At 44.5% G+C, this 27,383-nt stretch overlaps 1 protein-coding gene across 1 annotated transcript in view; it reads right to left on the bottom strand.

Annotated features, from left to right (window-relative positions):
• Nucleotides 1-27,383, bottom strand: part of LOC147113862 (protein phosphatase 3 catalytic subunit alpha-like) — a 663,284-nt gene that overhangs the window by 177,375 nt on the left and 458,526 nt on the right. Inside the window, exons 7-8 of the mRNA XM_085995237.1 lie at nucleotides 26,123-26,268; nucleotides 17,652-17,791 (exon numbers count right to left, since the gene is read on the bottom strand). Of these exons, the coding sequence (XP_085851363.1) occupies nucleotides 17,652-17,791; nucleotides 26,123-26,268 (286 nt within the window). The remainder of the gene's footprint in view (nucleotides 1-17,651; nucleotides 17,792-26,122; nucleotides 26,269-27,383) is intronic.

Below are 27,383 nucleotides of genomic sequence, written 5' to 3'. Positions count from 1 at the left end.
TTTGACCTGATCACTCATCTAATGTTATCAAAAAGTTTAATTGTTAATTGAGCTTTGAAAAAGAGAATGCTAAGACACCCCCTCACTCATTTTGAACACGAGTTAGAAGCAATATTTCATCATCTTCAAGAAAGGTTAACTGGGAATGTGGAAGTTACAGATTCAATTGATCTTGGAGACTGGAAAAAGATATATTAATGTGACAGGAATGAATTGTATACGCTTCTGAGTCTTAGTTATCACTGAACTAATGAGAATGAGAACTTTGATAAAGTGCTGGAAAAACTACCTCATAAACTGATTTAACAACCTACCCCTGAGAGTATTGGTGTTAATTAATGTCTGTGGTTTGATTGATCATAAAGAAAATCAAAAGCAGAACCCTGACAGTAGTTGACAGTTTTTGTCAAAAGGCATCATGTCGATGATATATTTTTCATCTGCTTCAAGAATCTGGAGTTCTCATCTTGCCCATTTAGAGCAGCAGTTGCAGAGGCAAATTTTTGATGAAAAATAAAACCTTCAGCATGAAGAAGCACCAGTGAAAGATGTATCTGACAGCATTGTCTCAGAACCTAGCTGAAAGTAAAGTGCCACTTTGAATTTCTGAAAATCTGAGATGTTAAGGGAAAGGGAGGCTGCTCAGACAGAACCAAGTTTATTTGGTAATGGCCAGCACAGGTTCAATATTTACATATGCTGAGGACGAAATTGTTGCTCTGTGGAGCAAAAAACAATCCCCTGTTGGTTGGAGTACTTGTGTCATAGTCTGCTGAGACAGCAGAATCCCATAGAGAAGCCAAAGTAATGCTTACCTGGTCAGGAAATTCATCATCATCGTCAACAACACCAACTTGCAATTATATAGCACCTTTAACATAGCAAAGCTATGTAAACAAAAAACTATGTACTTCACAGAAGCACAGTCAGACAAAAATATTCATCAAATCAAAGAAGGAAATAATAGGAGCGCTGACCAAAAGCTTGGTTAAAGGGGTGGGCTTTAAGGAGCGTCTTAAAGGAGGAGAGGGAGGTGGAAAGGTTTATGGAGCGAATTCCAAAGGGTCTAGACAGTTAAAGGCATGACTGCCAATGGTGAGGCAAAGGGAAGGCAGAGGATGCACAAGAGGCCAGAGTTGGAGGAACATGGGGTTCTGAGAGAGTTGTAGGGCTGGAGGAGGCTACAGGGATAGGGAGGAGTGAGGTCAAGAAGGAACTTAAACACAAGGTTGAACATTTTAAATTAGAGGTGTTGGGGGACCAGTAGCCAATGTAGGTCAGTAAGGACATTGATGATAATTAAGCAGGACGTAATGCAGAGTTATAGATGAGCTGAAGTTTATGGAGCATGAAGGATGGGACGTCGGCCAGGAGAGCATTGGAATAGTCCAGTCTGGAGGTGATAAGAACATGGATGAGGGTTTGAGTAACAGATTAACTGAGGCAGGGGAAGAGGTGGGTGATGCGACTGAGGTGGAAATTGATAGTCTTTGCGATGGACAGGGTATGGAGTTGGAAGCTCAGCTTAGGGTCGAATAGGATGCCAAGGTTGTAAACAATCTGGTTCAATCCAAGATAGTGGCTGGGGAGGGAGATGGAATTCGTGGCGAGAGTATGGAGTTTCCTACAAATTCTCTTTACCTCACAGTCAGCAGATTGATTCACAGATTGGGTATTTTCTTGAAGTAAAGATAGAAATACTGTAATGAAAGTGGTTACATTTCATAATACAACGGTGGCTATACTTCAAAAGTACTTCATTGGCTGTAAAGTGCTTTAGGGTGTCCTGAGGTCATGAAAGGCACTATATAAATGCAAGTCTTTCATTTCTTTCAAATATCTATTTATCAATGAAAATTACAAATCAGTGGTCTTAATTATTATTATATATTCCATTACCTATGTCTCAATTTTTATCTTTTACTTTTGGCAAAGAAAAGTCAGGATGCACAGCAAGTGGGTAGGCAAAATGTACCAGGCTGTTACTGGGATCAGGCAGGAAATAACTGTTCACAAAGTGATGAAAGACAGAGAACTAAGAAAGTGTGGGAGGAGAAGCTCAGGTTACTGGTTAAAAGAAAGTGGGGAGTCAGGGACTGGGAGGAAGCAGAGAATGGTGGACTTGGGTTACACCGTTCTAACCAGAAGCGGATGCTGAGGTGTGGAAGTAGGGGGAAGGATGCATATTTTGAGTGCTAGTATTCAGAGCAAAGTTTTTAACAGTTCTGCCCAGACAACAAAGCAAGTCATTTTTTGATTGGCTCCTAGTAAATAAATTAGTGTTTTCCTTACCAATCATAGCTGGATAAATGGATACTACTAGTGGTTATATAAACAAATCAAGAACAATGGTTGTTTTAGAATTCTCAGTACAAACAAGAAACTACATCTGCTATAAGTATCCTATCTCTGTCAGTTTGTCTGTCTCTCTCAGCCAGTTTCTTGGGGTGACATTAGCCCTACAGTCCTTGCAGAAACCAGGCGGATGGCCAGTTAAAATCTTCCAGATTACTTATGTTGATTTTAACCTCCTTGTAGTGTATGTAACCGTTCTACCTTTAAGAGAACTATTTTATGTAACCGTCCACCTTTAAGAGAACTATTTTAGGTGTGGCACTACTTTATCCTGGCTGCTGTATACTGTAATACCGACGGTGACCACACCGGTATATAAGTGCTGTGGCAGAATTTATTGGGCAGATTCGCCCTGACCTTCGAATAGTAAAGTCCTGTTTAAGTTAATCTTGTAGTCTGTGTATTACTTCGCTATACGACCCACAGACTTTACAGTGGCGACGAGTTCGATCTTACCCTGCGGCAACAATACTTCTGAAGAAGTAAACGAGCGTCGAGAAGAGGCACCCGCCCTCGTCGTTTTGCTGAGAGAAAACTCGAGTCTGCAGACCAAGAAAGGAGGAAGATTTCAAACACGAAGTCTTCCATCAGCAACAGGCATGGATTGTCCCTTCTGCCACGGTGGTGAGTGAGCCGATCAACACGAGAAGCAAGTCGGCCACGGTGACTGTGAGTAAAGGGAAAATAGAAACAAATAAACGGAGGATAAGGGCGGTGCACTCGACCATGGTCGAGGGGGAAAGGAGCCGGACAGAAGTCGGGCCCAGAGGCGCTGAGACTGGGGCAGCGTGGAGCAGAAGCCGCGGTACAAGCGGGCTGGGGAGCGTCGTGAGATGACTAGACCGCGACGGCGAAAAAGGCCGGACAAATACCGCGACCACGAGGCGCTGCGACCGGGATCGTAAGGCGCGGGAAGATATAAAAATAAATAAGCCACGGAGAACTCAGCCGCAGCCGGGGAGGAAAGCACCGGACTGCGAGAAGCTGGGAGGCGCGATTGGGGTGAAAAGGGCCAGACAGTGATTGAGGCCACGAAGCGCTGCGACCGGATCATAAGGCGCGGAGGCAATAGATAAATAAATAACTAAATAACCCGCGAAGAATCAGCTGCAGCCGGGGAGGAAAGGACCGGACTGCGGGAGGTCTGGGAGAGGCGTTTAAAGCCGCTGAGCGAGAGCCGAGCGAGCGGGAGAGACAGAGCCCGAGAGAGAGCGAGCGAGAGCCGCGCGAGCGGGAGAGACAGAGCCCGAGAGAGAGACCGAGCGAGGTTCCGGCCAGCGGCTTGCAGCAGCTGCCGTGAAGGACCAGGAGCTGGATCTGTCCGACGCCAACTGGTTGTCCCCAGCGCCGGTTGCCCCTGCCGAAAAGAAGAAGGGGGGGGTGGGGACAAGGAACGCGATCGGCTTTTCTAGCGCGCGCTTCAGAATAAACTGAAGCCGGCGCACAGGCTACAAACCCCGTAAACCAGCGGTCGTCGCCCGAGGGCAAAGCTTACCCCTCCCACCAGAGGAAGAAGTCAGGAGCGGGAAACCGCCATTTTGCCAGTAGGGGGGAAGAAGACAAGCGCGGGAAACCGCCATTTTGCCAGTAGGTGGGGAAGAAGACAAGCACGGGAACCCGCCATTTTTGGAAAAAAGAAAAAGTTAAAAAGTTAAAGAGAAATCCTGTTGTTTCGCAGAAAGATAGTGAGAGATAGTGAAGGTGCCTAAGCATGGTAACATCAACAACTTCGATACCGAGGTGGAAGATTGGGCCACGTACGTAGAACGTATCGAGATATATTGTGAGGCCAATAAAATAGAAGATGATGATAAAGCTATAACCTTGCTAAACTCGATGGGCGCGAAGACATACGGGTTATTGAAGCATCTTCTATCACCAGCTAAACCGGCGGATCAGACCTTCGCTAATATTGTTGCTGTTCTGAAGGATCACTTGAACCCCACACCGCTGATGTTGGCGGAACGATTCAAATTTTATGCGAGAACGCAACGGAAAGAGGAAAGCAACGCGGAATACTTGGTTGAACTGCGTAGATTAGCAAAATACTGCCAGTTTGGAGGAAATCTGACAGAGGCATTGCGAGACAAGTTCGTGTGCGGGTTGTCGAAGGAAGGAACGCAAAAGCGACTGCTCGAAGAGAACGACCTTACACTTGATAGGGCTGTCCTTATTGCAGCATCACACGAAGCCGCAGCGAAAGGAACTGCGGAAATGCAGCTAAAGGCAGCGGTACTCAGTGTGGATCAAATTACTTCGGGTACAACGAAATGTTATCGTTGTGGGAAGACAACACATGACCAGAACCAATGTTGGTTTATAAACCAGGAATGTCGAAAATGTGGCAAACTGGGGCACATAGCTAAAGTATGCCGGTCAGGAAAGAAGACCAACAACCAAAAAAAGCCATCACAGGAAAAGTACAACAAAGTACACAAGGTGGCTGAGAAGAGTTCAGACGAACAGAATTCGGATTCAGACCCAAACGGCCAGGAACTGGGTCGTCTGAGAATTCACAATGTGAGTAAGGAAGCTGACCTACAAACTATCTGGGTCATGCTAAAAATAGCCGGAGTCCAAGTAAAAATGGAGTTGGACACTGGATCAGCCCTATCAGTCATAAATCGAAGGGATTACAACCGGCTATTCTCACATATACCCTTGAGAGATACCAAGTTCGTATTGCAGACATACATGGGGCATAAAGTATACCCCATGGGAAAGATAAGAGTCAAGGTGAGAGACAGGGGCAAAGAACACCCCGGAATGGACTTATACGTACTACCTGAGGGAGGACCACCACTTCTAGGACGGGAGTGGATCAAGAAAATAGACATGGAATGGCACTACCTCAAAGCAATAATGAGTGAGGACTCGGGGCAGACAATCAGCTCAGACTCTGAAACGGATGACGATAAGACCAGCCCAAGCATGAAAGACAAGTCTAAAATGAACTTGCTGACTAAGGTTGGTAGAACGAATGTGGGCATAAAGGCTTATGCTCCAGAGGAGAACAAAGTTTCAGAACAGAATTCCTCTGAACAACAACAACATAGCTTGACAGAGAATTCTGAGTCTGTTCAAGTTACAGAAATATACATTACTGAGGAACACCGAGCTCGAACTCAAACTTATTTCAAATTACGACAGCAATTAGAGCAATTGAGTTGCCGTCTCGAACAAGAGATGAAAGCAATGAAAAAGTACTATGACACCGAATGGGAGAATCTGGAAAGACAACAGAAGCAGCTGAGGGAGAAAAGGGAGCAGGAGCACACAAACCGTCTGCGAGAGGAGGCCAAACGAATCAAAGCTGATTCGGTTTCTGAAGGTGCGTGCTCTAATCTGGTGGAACAAGATGTGCAGCAACTGAAGGCGCTTGTTAGCAGGTTGCAGGCAGAAAAGGCTGATTTGGTCGACATGACTTCCGAGCTCCTACTGAAGTTGGGTGCAGCATCACCAGACGATTCATTTGTGGGAATTCGAATGGTGGAGGCTGCGGATGATGGCAAAGTAGAAACAGCAAAGGAGCCCCAGGGCAAGTTTGTAAACAGCCCTGCAGCTAATGGGAAACGGATGATGGCTGAAGAGTTAATAGTCAGCCAACTTCTTCATATGCTGAGGGACAAGACCCCGAAATGGGAAAAACTTGAACACTAGCCTCAATCTTCAAAGAAAAGGGGTTCGGAACTCTCAAAAGTTATTGAAATAGCTGAGGTGGCAACACAGACTGAGAAGGCTGCAGCGGAGCCGCTCTTGGATGCCGAAAGTACGCTGACTCACGTCAATGCAGAACAACAGGATACTGAAACAGCTACTTCAGTAGAGGGATTGAATAGTCCGATCAATCAATCTCCGAATGAAGTTGAAGTATTGAAATCACAAATGATGTCATTAGTAAAAGACTTGCAGGAAGCCCAGGAAAAGCGGGATGAAGCTGAACACATGAAGAAGTCTCTTCAGGAAAGATGTCAGGATTTGGAACAAAAGTTGGCTAACATCCAGCTGGGTAGGGAGGAAATAGAAGACCCTCCCGCTGGCTTAGCTCAGGACGACACCGAATATGACCATGACCTGTTGAGCGACACCGAATATTACGAGGACCTGTTCTGCCCAGCTTGTGATGAAAACTCCCAAAGTGCAGAAACCTTGATGAATCACAAAAAGTCTAAGGAACATCGGGAGATGGTGGCGCTACTACGGGAGGAACTGTGCAGGCAGCTGGCAGCTGACAGTGGAGCCCAGAGAGTCTCCAAGAAGCAGAAAAGGAAAAGACGAAGCAGAAAATAATGACCATCTGAACCATTATCACCTCTACCAGACCACGCACGTGCTCCCTCCGAATGGAGCCAAATCAGTTGGAAGTAGAAAAACTTCCCAAGGAATCCAGTGGTTTTTAAAAGTCAGCAATGCTGGTTCAGAAGTGACGGAAGTTCAAGCTGTTAAGTTTAGGGAAGGACTATTGGATGAGTCACTCCAGCAACGTGAACCGACTACACCACCGGGAACTGCTACACCACGGAGGCGTTGTCCGGACTGAGTTAAGAAGCACAGGAGACGCCTCCACAGAGACTAAATCTGTGAACTGTTTTCCACAGAGACTGAAATTGTGAACTGTTTTCCACAGAGACTATATCTGTGTATTGTTTTACATGAAGTTGAATACATGTATGTTTAATGGAGAATAAGTATGTTGTAAGCTAAAAAAGGAGGATTGTAGTGTATGTAACCGTTCTACCTTTAAGAGAACTATTTTATGTAACCGTCCACCTTTAAGAGAACTATTTTAGGTGTGGCACTACTTTATCCTGGCTGCTGTATACTGTAATACCGACGGTGACCACACCGGTATATAAGTGCTGTGGCAGAATTTATTGGGCAGATTCGCCCTGACCTTCGAATAGTAAAGTCCTGTTTAAGTTACTCTTGTAGTCTGTGTATTACTTCGCTATACGACCCACAGACTTTACACTCCTCTTCTGAGCAGCCGGCAAGGATATCTGCCCAAAACTGGTGGGGTGCTTCTTTACATATGTATGTCAGATCCCGATGGCATGATGGAGACCCGAATGTAATTTTAACTTAGGCCTGAACTGGGTTGGAAGAGGATCTGCTCCAGAAGATGATGAAAAAGGTAAGTTTTTTTTCTTTTATTTGTGGGGCAAAGAGTCCCACAAGGAAAGCTTAGGCCTCCCCTGCCTTGTACACCAATTTCCTGAGCACGAGAGCCCTGAAAACCACCCCAGAACCCATTCCTGCTACCTTGTGTCGGCAGATGGCATCCGGGCCACATGACCTCCTGCCACCTCTTGCTTGTGGGAAGTCAACTAACAGGATTTAAATCAGGCCCAGGTGTTAAAATAGCCATGGCCCCAATTTTGGAGCAGCAGGTGAGTTTCCAACTAACAACTATCCATCTGCCCAAAACTTAAATCAAGGCCTCTGTGTCTGAAGTAATAATGTAAGCAATTGAAAATAGTTTACCTGCCAAATGTTACCATGAAGAAGGTTGTAAAATTCAAGCTCCAGCTTGTTTTGAAATCATTTGGTAAAAATCAATTCAATTGCTCTTATTGCATGAGGAAATACACACTTACAGTTCTTACACTCAGATTTGGCATCCTAGGAATTGCAGGCACGGGGTAGTTGATACCACTCTTTATCTAAGAGTGATAGGTCTGGTCAACTCCAACCACAAGCTTTTGAGACAGGCTGAGGCCTCTGAGCAAAAATGCTAATGAAGGCAAAGATACAAAAGAGAATTTTATAGGCAAGTCTAATCATGTTGCTGTAAGATGTGTAATTTTTTGTGTTTTCATTATGTTGCATATCTTATTTTCAACATTAGAACTTTTTAGTTACTGACATTTTTGAGTAATTTGATTGGTTCAGTCTCTGCATTTTATTGGTAATCATAGTCAAGAGTTCTGAATTATTTGTGACTGAAATTTAAAAATATATATATTTTAAGTGATCTGCCAATTATAAATAAATATTACTATATTCTCAAAGGGTTAACTAAGCTTAGGCAGCAAGACCAATCGTCAAACTTCTCGCAAATCTGCAACTGTGGCCTTTTTGCAAGTTTAGCTTGTTATTTTCTGTCCAATATTATACAATAGTTTCTAATAACTAATCTTACATATAAAAATAGAATAACAACCTGGAAATCTTTGCCCCTGGGCATCTTTGTCCTCCAGACATTATGAAAGTAGGTTATAGTAGCAATATTATACACAATTAGAAATGGCAAACCTTACCTCGTGTGAAATAAAACAAGACAAATGAGCCTGAAAATCACTGAGGAATTGTTTAAAATTCCAAGAAACTGGGAAGAATAACAAGAAAGATTGACATTTAACCTTTTTAGTTAGGTACATCCAGTTACAAATGAGTCGCGTATTCAGTTATAAATCACGTGACACATTTCACCTAGTTTGGGTAAGATTTCAATATTCTTGTATTTTTATACAATATTATGCTGCACAGTTATTGTGCACTGTGCAGCACTACACTATTCTAGTGCCTGATATGTTATTCTAAAACAACAAAGGTCACTTCCACTACTAAACTTTATTCTGGAGGAATACATTTAAACAGCAGACTATAATGGGGTAAATTTTGAAGACTCTGCTCCTGATACAGCTTCCTGCTCAACAAGAGCACAGATCAGAGGATTGGGCATAAAAGTCAGTGTGTTCCATTCATCATGCTCCCAATTTTCTGGTCATTAATTTTAAAAATGTAACCTTATATTCCCAGAATCTACATAGAAGATATTTTTTATGTATACCGATCCTTCAGAGGTTGAAGAACATGTAAACATACAAAGGTACGCTCCACTGTTCAACCTCAGTGAAAAGAACATAGGCAAGTTACTTTGTTTGCATATTGAATATAGACAATAGATGAGTTATTCCATACAATGACACATAATTTGTTGCATCAGATTTACATGTAATATCCTAGCTACCAGTCTTATCAGTAAAGTATAACTATATGCAGGCAAATAGCAGGTTGTTAATAGAATGGTTTTTAAGATCCAAGGAAATTCTGAGTCCAGATTTTATAGTCTGAAAATTTCTTACTATGATGTTTATGCTTACACTTAGGTAAGCCACAAATACATAAAATTCACAATGAGTGTGCAGATTGAAAAATAACTTGGTGAACCAAAATCCATCTTAGCATAAAGCAGAAGAGGCTCCCATAGAAATGAACAGAAAAACTCCAGCTTAAAACAGCTCGTATGCTTTATAAGAGTAGTGCCTTTGATAATAAAACAATAACAGGGTATAAAAAGAGAACAAGTATGTCACACATTCCCCTACAAGCATTTTTCTTTTAATTGGAGAAGACTGTATGTTAGCCTTAGTATCAGCACCTGGCAATCAGCATCATACTGTCTAATAACTTTCCGTCAGAAATTTTGCACAAACCAATAGAATTATTTTAAGAATTTGAAACAAATCTTACAATATAATCGTGCCAAGTTATTTATAATTCCTACAGGCATGTATTATGTATTACAAGCAGGGGCAGACTGCCTCCCCCAAAATGGTTCAAGATTCTCACAGAAAAAAGGGGGCACCAATAATACAGCCACATGGAAACAATCACATGCATTCGGGAAATATCCCAATTTCCCACATAGCCAGTGCACCCCTCATTACAAGATTTATCCGAATAAGAAGAGAGTTTCAACATTTATTTGCTAAAAGAATAACAACTCAATACAACCCAATATTAATTACAGTTGACTGCATTTTTTGCTGCAAAAGATTACATAAAGATAAAAAAACAAGAAACAGTGGGGTAGATCTTGATTTTGTGCGATACAGTAAAATGAGTGATAACAAGGGGCAATCTGTTTTACAGCTCTCCTTATTTTTGTTTCCACTGAATTCAACCCCAGTCTCCTTGTTTCTGAACAGAAGTTTATGCGTTCAAGTCACAAACTGTGTGTCACTCAAATCCATTTATCTCAGTCCTTTGATCTTCAACAGCTATCAAGCTGACCCCCAGAATGTTGAATAGCTGCCCCTTGTAACATGTCTCATTATACTTGAAGCATGAGACAAACAGTATTCCCAAAACACTGTACAGTACTGATCCATGCTCCCAATGGGGAGCCACACACAAAAGGAGTGTGGGTCAAAGATATGGCTGCAACACTTCAATGTGATTCGGCAACCTTTCAGAATGATTCCCGACTGGTACCGTAGGATCATAGAAACATAGAATCATAGAAATTAGGAGCAGGAGTAGGCCATTTGGCCCCTCGAGCCTGCTCCGCCATTTAATGAGATCATGGCTGATCATCCAAATTCAGTACCCTGTCTCTGCTTTCTCCCCATATCCCTTGATCCCTTTAGCCTTAAGAAATATATCTAACTCCTTCTTGAATATATTTAATGAATTGGCCTTAACTGCCTTTTGTGGTAGAGAATTCCACAGGTTCACCACTCTCTGGGTGAAGAAGTTCCTCCTCATCTCTGTCCTAAATGGCTTACCCCTTATCTTTAGACTGTGACCCCTGGTTCTGGACTCCCCCGCCATTGGGAACATCCTTCCTGCATCTAGTCTGTCTAGTCCCGTTAGAATTTTATAAGTTTCAATGAGATCCCCTCTCATTCTTCTAAACTCCAGCGAATATAAGCCCAATTGACCCAATCTCTCCTCATACATCATTCCTGCCATCCCAGGTATCAGTCTAGTGAATCTTCGCTGCACTCCCTCCATGGCAAGAACATCCTTCCTCAGATAAGGCGACCAAAACTGCACACAATACTCAAGGTGTGGTCTCACCAAGGCCCTGTACAACTGCAGCAAGACATCCTTGCTGCTGTACTCGAATCCTCTCGCTATGAAGGTCAACATACCATTTGCCTTCTTAACCGCCTGCTGCACCTGCATGCTTACCTTCAGCGACTGGTGCACAAGGACACCCAGGTCTCGTTGCACTTCCCCTTCTCCCAATCTATTGCCGTTCAGATAACAATCTGCCTTCCTGTTTTTGCCACCGAAGTGGATAACCTCGCATTTATCCACATTATACTGCATCTGCCATGCATCTGCCCAATCACCCAACCTGTCCAAATCATACTGGAGATTCTCGGCATCCTCCTCACAGCACACACACCCACCCAGCTTTGTGTCGTCTGCAAACTTGGAGATATTACATCTAGTTCCCTCGTCTAGATCATTAATATATATTGTGAATAGCTGGGGTCCTAGCACCGATCCCTGCGGTACCCCACTAGTCACTGCCTGCCACTCGGAAAAAGACCCGTTTATTCCAACTCTTTGCTTCCTGTCTGCCAACCAGTTCTCTATCCAAGTCAGTACCTTACCCCCAATCCTATGTGGTTTAACTTTACACGCTAATTTCTTATGCGGGATCTTATCGAAAGCCTTCTGAAAGTCCAAATACACCACATCCACTGGTTCTCCCTTATCTATTCTACCAGTTACATCCTCAAAAAATTCCAGTAGATTAATCAAGCATGATTTACCTTTTGTAAATCCATGTTGACTTTGTCAGATCCTGTCACTGTTTTCCAAGTGCTCTGCTATTACATCTTTTATAATGGACTCTAGCATTTTCCCCACTGCCGATGTCAGGCTTACCGGTCTATAATTCCCCGTTTTCTCTCTACCACCTTTTTTAAATAGTGGGGTTACATTAGCTACCCTCCAATCCATGGGAACTGTGCCAGTGTCTATAGAATTTTGGAAGATGATCAGCAATGCATCTACTATTTCTAGGGCCACTTCCTTAAGTACCCTAGGATGTAGATGATCAGGCCCTGGAAATTTATCAGCCTTCAATCCCGTCAATTTCCCTAACACCATTTCCCTACAAATACTGATTTCATTCAGTTCCTCCCTTTCATTAGACCCTATGTTCCCCGACATCTCTGGGAGGTTATTTCTGTCCTCCTTTGTGAAGACAGAACCAAAGCATGTATTTAATTGGTCAGCCATTTCTTTGTTCCCCATTATAAATTCCCCTGATTCTGACTGCAAGGGACCTACACTTGACTTCACCAATCTGTTTCTCTTCACATATCTATAGAATCTTTTACAGTCAGTTTTTATGTTCCCTGAAAGCTTACTCTCATACTCTATTTTCCCCCTCTTAATTAATCCTTTTGTCCTCCTTTGCTGAATCCTAAACTGCTCCCAATCCTCAGGTTTGCTGCTTTTCCTGGCCAATTTATGTGTCCTCTCCTTGGATCTTATGCTATCCCTAATTTCCCTTGTTAGCAACGGTTGTGCCACCTTTTTTGTTTTATTTTTATGCCAGACAGGAATGAACAAATTCTGTAGTTCATCTATGCGATCTTTAAATGTTTGCCATTGCCGATCCACCGTCAACCCTTTAAGTAACGTTCCCCTATCCATCCTAGCCAACTCACGCCTCATACCATCACAGTTTCCTTTATTTAAATTCAGGACCCTAGTCTCTAGGTCAACTACTTCACTCTCCATCTTAATGAAGAATTCTATCATATTATGATTGCTCCTCCCCAAGGGGCCTCGCACAACAAGGTTACTAATCAATCCTTTCTCATTAAATAATAACCAGTCTAAGATGGCCTGGTCTCTAGTTGGTTCCTCGACATATTGGTCCAGGAAACCATCCCATATACACTCTAGGAATTCCTCTTCCACAGTATTGTTACTAATTTGGTTAGCCCAATCTATATGTAGATTAAAGTCACCCATGATGACTGCTGTGCCCTTATTGTGCGCATCTCTAATTTCCTGTTTAATGCCATCCCCAACCTCAGCATTCCTGTTTGGGGGTCTGTATACAACTCCCAGTAACATTTTCTGCCCCTTAGTATTTCTCAGCTCTACCCATACAGATTCCACATCATCAGAGCTAATATCCTTCCTTAATTTTGTGTTAATCTCTTTAACCAGCAATGCTACCTCACCTCCTTTTCCTTTTTGCCTGTCCTTCCTGAATATTGAATACCCCTGGGTGTCGAATTCCCAGCCTTGGTCACCCTGGAGCCATGTCTCCGTAATCCCAATTATATCATATCCATTTACATCTATCTGCGCAGCTAATTCATCCATCTTATTACGAATGCTCCTTGCATTAAGACACAAAGCCTTCAGGCTTGTATTTTTAACACAAATAGTCCTTTTAGAATTATTATTTACTGTGGCCCTGTTTGATTTACAGACTTGATTTCTCTCCCTTCCACTTTTGCTTTTCTCCTTCCTGTCTTTTGCTTCTATCCTTGCTTCCCTTTCCTCTGTCTCCCTGCACAGGTTCCCAACCCCCTGCCATTTTAGTTTAAACCCTCCCCAACAGCACTAGCAAACACTTTCCCTAGGACAGTGGGGGGATTTATCTGTATAAAATCAAAAAAATCATGGCTGATCTTCTACCTCAACTCCACTTTCCTGCCCGATCCCCATATCCCTTGATTCCCTTAAGTGTCCAAAAACCTATCAATCTCAGTCCTGAATATACTCAATGACTGAGCATCCCTCTGGGGTAGAGAATTCCAAAGATTCACAACCCTCTGAGTGAAGAAGTTTCTCCTCATCTCAGTCCTAAATGGCTGATCTCTTATCCTGAGACTGTGACCCCTAGTTCTAGACTCTCCAGCCAGGGGAAACAGTCTCTCCGCATCTACCCAGTCAAGCTGACTAAGAATTTTATACGTTTCAATTAGATCACTTCTAATTCTTCTAAACTCCAGAGAATATAGGCCCATTCTACTCAATCTTTCATGATCTGTGAGTTTCTTCTTGTTCCATGATAATTACTTGTAATTAGTTTGAATGTCAGTTACCATTTAAAGGTTCCTTTTTCCCCTAACAATAATATTGATGTCAAAGATATTATATGACTAATAGGGTGGAGTTTTGCATTTTAGGGTTTTTTTTTTAAGTTGTAAGATTATAAATCTATTGTAATATTTTAGTTTAAACCCAATTATCATTTATGGTGCAATGATTTCCAGTTTCAAATTTATGATAGTTTCTTAGCCTTGTAATAATGCTGTTTTGATATTTCTATTTCCTCAGGATTCTTTCTCATTTCCTCCCACGTGTGCTATTTTCAGAATATTTTAATGTAATAAATCACAGCCTTGTGACAAAATAGCTTAATACTTATTTTGAGCTATTATAAAACACTCACAAAGAGACAAATAGGCTGGCAGTCAGTAGGCACATTACATTAAAGGTGAATTTGCTAGGGAAATGTATCTAATGTACAAATTTGCTTTACTAAAAGTGTGAGATTGGTTGTTTCGATACTGTAATACCAGGTGTGGCAGCAGTGAATACTGAAATGAATTCAGTTGAGAGAAGAATATTCAAGTTCAGAATGGGGGAAATTGACATCATGCACAGCAAATGTCAAAAGCTTTCCTCTAAACCACCAGCCCAATCGGGCAACTGCAAAAACGTAATTTTACAATGCCATGCAGAAGCCCTTTTCGGGTATGTTTCCATCACTTTCTCTTCTGCCATTGAATTATTTTACCAACCGGTCTGAAAGAGAGACAGTGGATTTTCTGATTTGTTAGTTGCATTCCTGGTGATATCAAAGTGTTACTTAAAGCCCTTTGAAAAGTTTCAATGCACAAAAAACACTAAGGGCTGGATTTTGCCGGTGCTCATAGGGTGGGGTTGGAGGCGGGTCCACTGTCAAAATAGCAAAGATTGACAGAGGGTAGGAAACCCGCTTTCAACACGCCTCCATGTGAGTCTCCCAGGTGTTGGGTCTGTCATCGGAGAACTGACCCAACACCAAGCAGCGGGGAAGACAACTGAGATCATTAAATGGTTTGTTAAGAGCCAATTTAATGGTATTTTGAGGCTTCCTTCCAATTTTACGTGCTCCCCCACGGGTTACCCGTTGCTCGGGGAACACGCCAGCTCAACCTGGCGTGAGTTGAGTCTACTCTGATGTATCTGATATGCTGACAGCTGCAGAAGTGGTGTGAAGGATGCCATGTTGCAGATGGTCAGTTTCAGAGCACAGAAACTGTTGGTTACTACATTTGTAAGACATATAGAGAGTTCTTTAGCTTGCAGGTGTTTAGAGCCAGCTCTATATCCAGTGCCACCTCATTGGAACAACCTCTCTCACCATTGACACATCGTTTCTGTCATCTCACCTGCAGCTGCCATCTATTGCAGCAACATCGGTGCCCTAGAAACTACCTCACCTTGCTCCTCTGATTCCTTCCACGATCAGCCCCAACACTAATATCACCAGGCACACCAGCAGCACCAACAACAACTTTCTCCGCCATCACCTGATGCTGCACAGGACACAGGGCATCAGCCCCTGACAACATTGCTGCCCAGAAGGCCAGTGATGGCATCACCATAACGCTGTTAACCCTGGCTGTCACATGATGTGCCAGGTTGACACCATCCCACACCAGCACCGTGAAGCATCCCTTTAATGTCGAAGCCATTCCATGCATACTCATCACTATAGCGGTGTGGGGTGGTGGGTGGAGAAGTTATGTCTCAACATTCACTGGAACTCAGTAAGACACTTCTCAAGGTGAGCTCAGATCTGTTCAATAGGTGAAGTGTTGAAAATATAGATTTCACTGTCTGACAACACATTACCAGAAACTTCACATGGACATTGGCTGAACCTCTCAAGTGCCTACCCTTGTGTGTTGTTAGTTTGCATGCTTGCAGTAGGATGAGGGTCAGTGTGAGGGGTGACTAGTGAGATGGGGAAGTGATAATGTAGATAGAGAGGGATGGGTGGAGGTGTAAGGTAAGTTGTTGTGAGCAAGGATATGCAGGAGAAGGGTATGGAAGGCAGAGTGATGGGGATGTGTTGAGTGGCACAGCAGGATGAGGTTGAGTGTGGCTTTGCAGTAACATTTCGTGATCCACTGAGATCATTGAAAGGTTGGTGCCACTGCAGCCAGGGACCCCTGACGACATCTCTGCTTTTGCCCTCCTGTGCAATGTATAACCAGGCTGCGTTGGTGTCCTGGGGAGGTCTATTCCGCCCTTGGAAGAGAAGAGAACCTCCCTGCGTGCTGTGGCTCCCTCCATAAGCATATGGAGGGAGTCATTGGAGAGCCTGGGTGCAACCGTCTACCTTTGTGCAGTGCTTGTCAGTGTTTGCAGCACCTCAATGCTGTAGAACACTGACAGAACAACTGTCAAACTCAATGTGGCCGTGGTCCCTTTAAGGAAACCGGCTGATGACGCATCATCAGACCCGCTTCCTGTTAATTGGCCGGGAAGCCCGCAGGGCGGGCTTAACAAAGCCAATCAAGGGAAAATCGCGTTGACAGAGCGGCTGCAGCCAGGAGCGGGACTGGAACTCAGCAACCAGCTATCCCGCCACCATCCCAACACCGCTGAGAAAATCCAGCCCTAAGTTTCAAAAACATTACAAAATTTGAACCCCCTTGTTCCTTTTTATGAGTTGATGATGCAACAGTTTAGAAGATTTCCTGTTACAAACCAATTGGGGTAATTTTAGTTGGAGTAGTCAGAAAAATGTGGGCAATGGCCATCTAAACTTCCAATTTGCATCATCAATTGGCAAGGCTGTATGACAGCAATACAACCTTGTCAAAGTATCCCAAATATGTTACATGACTTCTTTTATGAAGAAACTTGTTTTAACACAATTATAAAAGAATAAAAACTATCCAAATTATAACTTCAAAGTTATATAAATGTACTTGATTAGTTATTCCCAACTTGAAGTGGTGCAAGAACTTCCTTTCCACAGTTAAATCATCACCGAGGTCTTATTATCGTTTCTACCACCCCCATACCCCCTCGCCCACTCCTCAGGTATTCGATAGCATCTCATTAGTTTCCCCATGTCACATTGCTTTCTAAGTCAAGAGGATAGGCAAGTGACCTACTCTCGGGTCTCCGTCAATTGCACTCTAGAACTAGCAACTAGAGGCCCAAACAAAAATGTCTCATTCTTCCTCCTTCAAGAGAAGTGCATTCACTCACCCCAATTCAGCTGGAGCCAACAATGCACCCAACTGGAATTCATGGAGGAGAAAATGTATGTTTATCTCTGGGCTAAACCAGCAAGCTGCCTCTGAGCTAACATGAAACAACTTTAAAGAAGAAAAAAGTAGAATAGACTCGAAATGGCCTCTGGCATCGTCTGGACCCTTACAAAAATTGTACATAAGCGTTAATGGCCTTACACCTCAGTCCTAATAATTGCTCAAATACAATTGTCCTTCATAATTAGTTTAAAAATGTTCATATAGTAAATCAGTCAATGAAGTGTAAATTTAAGGACTTACCTATAAAAATAAGAGCACCCTCTCACTGTATTATGACTGAAATATTCCTGTGTCTTTTCATTTCCAAAGTCTTCCAAGGGATCTGACCATAAGAGATCACACATAGGACCAAATGCTGGTGGCTCTTTAAATCTGTCTAACTGTGAAAAGAAACACATTGCATTGTCATCCTGCTGTGCCTCATGAGAAAAAAAATCAAATTTCAATGTTCATTAGAAAGACAAACTGTAAACAAAATCTGCTTGGTTCTCTTCCCAATTATATATACAAAATTTATATATAATAATTTTTCCCTGTCTAGATTCCATGAAAAACAAACAACTTGCATTTATAGAGCAGCTTTAATGTGGTGCTTCATAGAATAAGAGGGAAAATGGATACTGAGCCAATGGAGGAGATATTAGGAGAGATGATCAGAAGTTTAGTCAAAGAGTTGGGTTTTAAGGAGGAGAGTTAGGTGGAGGGGTTTAGGAAAGGAATTCCAGTAACGCAATAACAATGTCAATCAGGAGTAGACCATTGGTGCATCTAACCTGTATCAACATTGATGTAACTTTGTATCCATAGTTAAATGCAGGAAGTTCTTTGACTGCTCAGTTTTACTGTACCTAGAAATGTTTGTATGATTGACAGCTGCATGCAGTGCACTGAAGTAGCTGTTATACATACAGTACTACAGGGCATGACGCTCTTAAGTCTTTTTCTAGGATATACGCGTCCAGGATTGGGCTCTTCTCTCATCAATGCACCCATAATAACTGAGATTTATCCGTTGATTCGACAGCAGACTCCATCCTCACTTCCTAACAAATGTCACATGGTATCGCAATGGAAATAACTTGCTATGAATTTAATGGAATGTTTCAAAAGGAGGTGCAGAAGAAAGAGAGAGAACACTAAAGCTAGGACGGTTAGCTTCTTATAACAGAATGTGTTTTTCTAAATTTACTCTAAAGTGATAAAATTGGGGCCCGATACGGTTTTTAATTGACCCAGTCAAAAAGTCATTATAAAACAAAAAGTAAAATGTTAAGGATTCCGGCCCTTGTTCAGCTTTGCAAGCCGATTATTTAAAATATACCATTCTCACTAAACTAGGGATGACAAATAATCTAGCCAGAAAAGCTTTAAAAGCGGAAAAATTAAAAGATTGCATCACGTCTCATTAACAATTAACACTAATTACCTGTACGGATAGAGGCGCTTAAAATAGATAGTGGCCTTCAATTTGAAGGCAAAACTGATATGGATGTTGTTTTTAGCAAGATGGAACAACTTTGTGTTCAAAAGACTAGTGAAGCCCCTGCAATAGACTGTGAATATTATGGGAAAAATCTATATATATAAAGCGGCTCTTCTGTCTGTCCCGATGTCTGTCCGTTCTCTATACGTTTGAAAGTTACAGAGCGTACCGACGCGCGCGTCGCCTCAAAAGAAAGCTTGCGATTCCGGACCGGTCATAGGCGTATTTACGTTTCGGCCGGACAAAAATCCCGCCCGCGGTATCCCAAAAACGTTCAGCGTTCTGCTCATTAGCATCTCATTAGCGACCGTGTGATGTCGAGGTCCACCAATCGGACGGCGGGTTCCTTCCTACAGTTGAGTGTTGAGTGACTCGACGATTGACCAATCCTAAGCTTCGGTGACCTGACCGGTCGACCAATCGGTGCGTGTGTGGGCGGGCCTTATCCTTCTGAACCGAGGTGAGTGGCCGCCATCTTGATTTTTCACAATTTTTCCCCCCACACTTTCTGTGTGTTAGGGAACTAAGGTAAATATTTTAATGATGTGTTAGGGAATTAAATAACAATTTAATAGGGGGGGGGGGGGAGAGCCTCGGGAAATCGCGGGGGGGGGGGGAGAGCCTCGGGAAATCGCGGGGGGGGGGGGGGAGAGCCTCGGGAAATCGCGGGGGGGGGGAGAGCCTCAGGAAATCGTGGGGGGCTCGCGCCGCCCGCACTGACCGCGCATGCGCCGCCCGCACTGACCGCGCATGCGCCGCCCGCACTGACCGCGCATGTGCTGCCCGCACTGACGCCGCCCGCGAGAGCCCGCTCCCGGCGCCGGCCACCGCTCAGCATTCCCGCTATCGGAACGGCACTGGACCTCAGGCGCTAGGCAGGGGGAGGGGCCGGAGAGAGGGACAGAGGGGAGCGGGGGTGGGCGAGGGAGACAGAGGAGGGGAGGGAAGGGAAGGGAGGGATAGGACAGGGAGAGGACATGACAGGGAGAGGGGGGACACACAGGGGCAGGGAGACCAAGCGCCCCAAAATTGCCCTCGCAATGCGGGGCTCCCCAGCTAGTAATGTTATAAAGAAAGTCTGTCTGGCTTGGAGTCAGAGGTGTAATTCAGCCAAGTATCCAATGTCCAGAAATTGGAAAAATGGAAACATCAGCTACATATGGTAGATGAAGATAATTAGAACTCAGAGAAAGATTGTGTTCTATTGCTTGAAGTTGTTGGATCTGTAGAAGGCAGCATTTGACCAAGTGTGGCATCAAGGAGCCCGAGTAAAACTGAAGTCAATGGGAATCAGGGGGAAAACGCTTCACTGGCTGGAGTCATACCTAGCACAAAGGAAGATGGTTGTGGTGGTTGAATATCAATCATCACAGCCCCAGGACATTGCTGCAGGAGTTCCTCAGGGCAGTGTCCTAGGCCCAACCATCTTCAGCTGCTTCATCAATGACCTTCCCTCCAACATAAGATCAGAAATGGGGATGTTCAGCGCCATTCACAACTCCTCAGATAATAAAGCAGTCCATGCCCGCATGCAACAAGGCCTGGATGACGTTCAGGCTTGGGCTGATAAGTGGCAGGTAACATTGGCGCCACACTAGTGCCAGGCAATGACTATCTCCAACAAGCGAGAGTCTAACCACCTCCCCTTGACATTCAACGGCATTCCCATCGCCGAATCCCGCACCATCAACATACTGGGAGTCACCCTTGACCAGAAACTTAACTGGACCAGCCATATAAATGCTGCAGCAACAAGAGCAGGTCAGAGGCTAGGTATTCTGCGGCGAGTGTCTCACCTCCTGACTCCCCAAAGCCTTTCCACCATCTACAAGGCACAAGTAAGGAATGTGATGGAATACTGTCCACTTGCCTGGATGAGTGCAGCTGCAACAACACTCAAGAAGCTCGACACCATCCAGGACAAAGCAGCCCGTTTGATTGGCATCCCATCTACCACCTTAAACATTCAATCCCTCCACCACCGGCATACCGTGGCTGCAGTGTGTACCGTCTACAAGATGCGCTGCAGCAACTCGCCAAGGCTTCTTCGGCTGCATCTCCCAAACCCGCGATCTCTTCCACCTAGAAGGACAAGGGCAGCAGGCGCATGGGATCACCACCACCTCCAAGTTCCCCTCCAAGTCACACATTATCCTGATTTAGAAGTATATCGCCAATCCTTCATCGTCGCTGGGTCAAAATCCCGGAACTCCCTACCTAACAGCACTATGAGAGTACCTTCACCACACGGACTGCAGCGGTTCAAGGCGGCAGCTCACCACCACCTTCTCATGGGCAACTAGGGATGGGCAATAAATGCTGGCATTGCCAGTGACGCCCACATCCCATAAGCGAATTTAAAAAAAAGACCAATACACCAACAAATTATATGCCAACAGCCTCATGAAAAACACACAATTCAGATTTCAACTAGACTATGATACTATTAATAATGTTGGACCTGACAAAGAATATCAAAGACTATTTAATGATCCAAGTGGTAGAGAGGTGCAAGACTCTAGCACTTCACTACTCATGTTCAACAAAACAGAAATTAAGGCCGGAATATTCCCCTAAAAAAAAAGGGTGGGTTTGGGGCATGAGGGCAGATAAATTATTAAAAATGGGATTCCCGGCTTGATCCTGCCTCCAACCCGCCCACTTCCGGTTTTAACAGGGATGGGCAACCAACCCGCTCCCAGAGGGCGGTACATCAATTTAAATATTATAATGAGGCTGGAAGCCTCTTTTTTCACCTCCATTTTGTTTTTAACTGAATGTGGACGGGTTTCACACAATTCATGAAACTCGGCAGTTAAACCGAGGCGGGGACTGCTGGGTCCAGGAGGCAAGTGCCTTTATACCTACCTCCTGGATCCAGGGACCCTACCTACCCCGCCCCCACAATTGGCGCCCCCTCACAAGGTCTCTGATCGCCTTCCCAAGCCTTCGATCCCCACCATGAGGCTTCCCCCCCACCCCACCAATGATACTGAGGCCGGCCACAATCCTCCGGTGGCCGGCCCCAATCCGCTCTCCCCCCTGACGATCCCCAACCCCCCGCGATCCTCGATCCTCCACTGACGACACCCCACCCCACGATCCCCGATTGCCGACCCTCAACACCCCCATGATCCGCATCTGCCGACCTCCCGATCCCCCCCACCACGATTTCCCTATTGCTGACCCCTTCCCTCACACGACCCCCCGATTCCAACACCCCCCTCCCCGCCCCCCGCCCCCCCCCCACGCGATCTCTCACCCGGAGTGACGGCTCGCATCTGCAGGCCTACCCGCCCGCAGCCAGCCAACCTCTCAATCTGGCTGGATGCGGGCGGGAATCCAAGGCCTCACGTGCAAATGAGGCCCTGCCGGAAAAGTTGGCAGGGCCTGCGGGAAACCTGGCCCCCCGCCCCCAACCCGCCTCCCTGGAGGAAATTCCAGCCTAAGTCATTAGGGAAAGGGAGTGTCATTAGGGAAAGGGAGTGTCAGTGTTAGAACCCCAATAAGTATAGTATTGAATTTCGAATTGCCCCAAGTGGGTGTAGACCTGTTCTAGGTGCTAGAATCATTCAACATATGCAACTTGTGACAGTGAATCATGAGCACATTTGATGATAAAAGGACTTGTCAAAGGTTACAAGACATTGTGGTTAAGTACCATGATGTCTTCGAAATAGAGGGTAAGTTAGAAGGCACTCTCAACTATCAAACTGATTGGAAGATCCCACTCATGGACCGCGATTTCGTCTACTGAGGAGGGTCCGGTGCGACCACACTGCTGGCTCCAGCCCACTCTGTGAAAAGAATCTTACGCTGTTTGGGCTTGTTAAGCCCACCCAGCGCATTTGCCAGCCAACTGAAGGAAGCGGGTCCGATGACGTCACTTGATGACGCGTCATCAGCTGGTTTCCTTAAAGGCACCATGCGCAAATTTATTTTGACAGTTGTGCTGTCAGTGTTCTACAGCACTGAGGTGTTGCAAACACTGGCAAGCACTGCACAAAGGCACAGGGCTGCACCCGGGCTCTCCCATGTGACTCCCTTCACAGCACGCAGGGAGGTTCTCTTCCCCTCCGATGGGCAAAAGAGACTTCACCAGGAGATCAACGCAGCCTGGTTGCACATTGCACTGGAGGACACAAGCAGGGTTGACGTCAGGAGGACCAGGCCGCAGTGGTGCAAACCTTTCAATGATCTCAGTAGATCATGAAACGTAACTGCAAAGCTACACTCAACCTCATCCCGCTGTGCCACTCATCACATCCCCATCAGTCTGCCTTCCCCACCCTACTCCTGCATATCCTTACTCACACCAAATTACCTTGCACCTGCACTCATCCCTCTCTATCTAGATTATCACTTCCCCATCTCACTGGCCACCCCACACACTCACCCTCATCCTAGTCCAATCATGCCAACTAACAACACACAAGGATTGGGTGTTTTAGCCAATGTTCATGTCTTTGCAACCTTCAAGCAGCTCTATGCTTCCTAGACTGCCTTTTTAGTGTCTGTATTCAAGATTTTCAAAATTCTCTCTCACAGACCAACAGAAATCAAAGGGTTTTCCAGCACCAAAGTGCAAGGTGTCTTTCTGAATATGCATACATACTAATGAATCGCCTATTGTTCAATCTCTGAGAGTAACAGCTTCCCATTTTGTATATTAATTTCCTCTCCTTTGACTTCAGATTTACAGCCCAACATGGGGCTGTCCTGCAAAGCAAACCCCTCTTAGGCAAGCTTTTTTTTTCAAAACACATTTCAAAATAACTCCTGTATAGATCCTTTTTGTGGAAAAATGGCTATACACTCTGGACATACAATCCTTCAACACCTCCATCATCCCTCACCAGGATGACCTGCAATGGCCCAAAGACTAAGCAAACACCACCACCCTCCTCTGCCTGGCTGAACTTGTTCTCACATTGAGAAACTTTCAATTTACAGCTCCTCTAGACCCATCTTTTACCACCCCCTTTGCCTTGCACCATCATTCCATTTGTCATATCATCCCTCCTGCCTTCCACCCGATCACAGTCCTTCCCTTTTGTTCTTTCCTCCCCTCCCCGCTCTCCCTGCCTCTGTACATGCTTACAGCCTATTACATTGCTAACTTTTTCCAGTTTTGATGAAAGGTCATCGACCTGAAACATTAACTCTGTTTCTCTCTCTACAGATGCTGCCTGACCTGCTGAGTATTTCCAGCATTTTCTGTTTTATTTCAGATTTCTAGCATCTGCAGTACAGGTATTTTGGTTTATTAACTTTTTACTGAACTCCCTTCACTTCTTCCAGATAAAAGTTATCGCTGTGCCTGTCTTTTTGTAGGATATATTGAACACTCTTTGTTCCAGATTTAGGAACAGCTTCTTTCCCAGGGCTGTCATCCTACTGAACTCCACAAATAAACTCTAAAGCCTGCACATCTGCCAATGCACTTTATTATGGTTATGTTTATGTTAATGTATTACAAGCTAAATGAATGTTGAATGCTTAAATGTCTTCATCTAAATGTACACTCTCGGGAGCCGCAAGCCTACATTTCGTTGTACTGCACTTGTGCACTAACAATGACAATAAAGTTGATTATTATTATTATTATTCCAGATCTCTTCTTCCATTGCACAGATGACTGTGTCGGAGCTGCTTCCTGCTCTTAACCTGATCTGGAGTATTTCATGAACTTTGCTTCAAATTTCCACACTTACCTTACCTTTATCTGGTTCATCTCTGACACTTCCTTCCTTTCCTGGACTTCTCAACTCAATCTCTGGGGGTATGCTATCCTCTGGCATCTATTACAAGCCCACCAATTTCCATAACTACCTAGATTATACTTCTTCCACCTAATTTCCTGTAAGGACTCCATTTCCCATTTCCTCATTTCTCTATCTCTGTTGTATTTGCTCTGATCATGCCACCTTCTACAACAGAGCTTCTGAAATGTTCTCCTTTTTCTTCAGCTGAGGATTCTCCATCACCATGGTAAGCAAGTCCCTTGACCCAGTCTGTCCCATTTACCATGCTTTAGGCCTCATTCCATCTTCCCCCCATCCCATAACCTTATCAGATTAATTTCCACCATTTCTGCCACCTCCAACATGATCCCATCACCAAAAAGTATTCCCTTGCCTTTTCCTTTCAGCATTCCAAATGGTCTGTTCCCTCTACAAAATCCTAGTCCACTCTTCCATCACCCCTAATACCTGTTCTCCTTCTCCTGGCACCATCTCATGTGAGTGCAGTAGATGCAACACCTGCCTGTTCACTTTATTCCACATCACTGTCCAGGGCCCCAAACAAATCTTCTGAGTGAGACAATGATTTACTTCTACTTCTTCCGACCTAGTATACTGCATTCGTTGCTCATAATGTAGTATCCTATACATTGGGGAACCCAAACGTAGATCTGATGATCATTTTGCTGAACACGTCTGTTCTGTCCCCCAGCACAACCCTGAGATCCCTGTCGCTTGCCACTTTAATTGTCTATCCTACTCCCACTCTGACCTCTCTGTTCTTGGTCTTCTATGCTGTTCCAGTGAAGCTCAATGCAAGCTCAAGGAACAGCACCTCATCTTTTGACTTGGCACTATGCAGCCCTCTGGCTTTCGTGACTTCAACAACTTCAGAGCTTAACCATAACTCCCATTTCCTCCCTGACTATAGATCACAGTCATACGGCACAGAAGGAGGCCATTTGGCCCATCGAGTCTGTGCCGGTAAAATAGGATGCATGTACCAGCATTTCTGGGGATGGGGGAGGGAGTGGGTTGATGTTTTGGGATGCAGATCCCTCATCAGTACATTTCTGGTGGCATGGTCAACACTCCTAGTGTTGGCCCGCCTCCTTCTTCCACCAGACTCCTGGACCACTGTAGCTCTGTTTTTCCAGGTTTTCATGCTCCCCCTCTCTAATTTAACTAACATGCTTTAACTATTCACACATTCTCTGTGTCTCATATATGCTAATTAATTCTTTAATTTCTCTGATCAAGTCTCCTTTTGTCTTATACTATTATCTCTTCTGTCGGTTAACCACCTCCTTTTCTCCATATTAATTATTCAGCTCATTCTTTTTCTTTTCTTGTGTATGTGTTTCCACCTCACTTTCTCTTGCTCGGTTCCTTTTTATAAGCTGTTCATCTGTAACTTCTTCCAGTTTAAAAACTGGAAACTTGTCACATTATAAAATATTAAACCATAACATTGAAGAACTTGCCTTTTTTATATCATCCAGGGTGTGTATTTCAGGGGAAAGGCCTCCATGTACACAAAGAAATTGTTGATTCATCAGTGCAGCGAGGGGAAGGCAGTCAAAAGCTTCCATACATGCATCGTATATCTGTTCTGAATACTTGATTTTACCTGAGGAAAACAGTTCCATGTTGATTTTAATATATTAAAAATAATGTTTAAAATTTGAGATATCATAATAAACTGGCATGAAAGATCATATTTTACAAGATAAGGATCATGGGTAAGAATTTTTGGGTCATTTTCAACTTCACCACCTGGACGGTAACTTGGCAGAGTGGATTGCCCATCCATTGTTACACCCATCCGATTTCATCCCATTGAAACCTTCACCTAACTTACTTTTACATTTTGTGGAGACCAGAAGTTGCATTTCAGACATTAGAGATTTGACCCTAATGAGGAGCAGGCCATGGAATGTTGGAAAGGAACTCTACTCTAGCCATGGAGATGGCAAGATCAGTGGATGCTGCAGTTAGCACTCAGCAGGTTAATAGGTGCACGCCTATGAAGCTGCACATAGCCACAAGCTTCCACGTACTTCTCGGCCTCCTTAATTCTAAGAGGTGGTATCCTCACCCATTCTAAGCTTTTGCACTGCAGATGCTGAAGAGGAGGAAGATGATGATAAACATGAGGAGGAAGAGCAGGAGGGTAGGAAATTGCTCTTTGTGGGCTATGATGATGACATCTATGAGAATGATAAGGAGGGAGAGGATATTGAGGAGAAGGCCACACAGGAGTCCTGGAGCAAGATCTTGCCTCATGTTCCTCTGCCACAACCTCTTCATTTTTATCCACTACATCACTTGCATTCTTATGCCCCATGGACCAACTCAGAGACTTTCACCCAGGGGAAATTAGACAGTATCAGTGAGGATGTGGCTCCAGGTGATTTATAGAGCACTAGCTGAAGTGCCCGGCGGTGCCGAGGATTTTTGAGGGGATGTTGTTGTTGGAAGAGAGAGAGAGAGAGGGAGCGACTGGGGGAAGAGAGAGCGCGACTGGGGGGAAGAGAAGAGCGCGACTGGGGGGGAAGAGAGCGCGCGGACTGGGGGAAGAGAGAGAGCGACTGGGGGGAAGGGGGGGAGGGGGGAAAGGGGAGGGGGGAGGAGGGGGAAAGGAGGGGGGACCGGGGGGGGAGAAGGGGGGGAAAGGGGGTGAAGGGGGGGAAGGGGGGGGAGGAAGGGGGGGGAAGGAAGGGGGGGAAGGGGTGAGGGAAGGGG

This window comes from Somniosus microcephalus, chromosome 8 (genome assembly GCF_052327205.1).
Source record: "Somniosus microcephalus isolate GS21.2 chromosome 8, FLI_Smic_1.0, whole genome shotgun sequence".
Lineage (NCBI taxonomy): Eukaryota > Metazoa > Chordata > Chondrichthyes > Squaliformes > Somniosidae > Somniosus > Somniosus microcephalus.
This window is presented reverse-complemented; position numbering and strand designations above follow the sequence as displayed.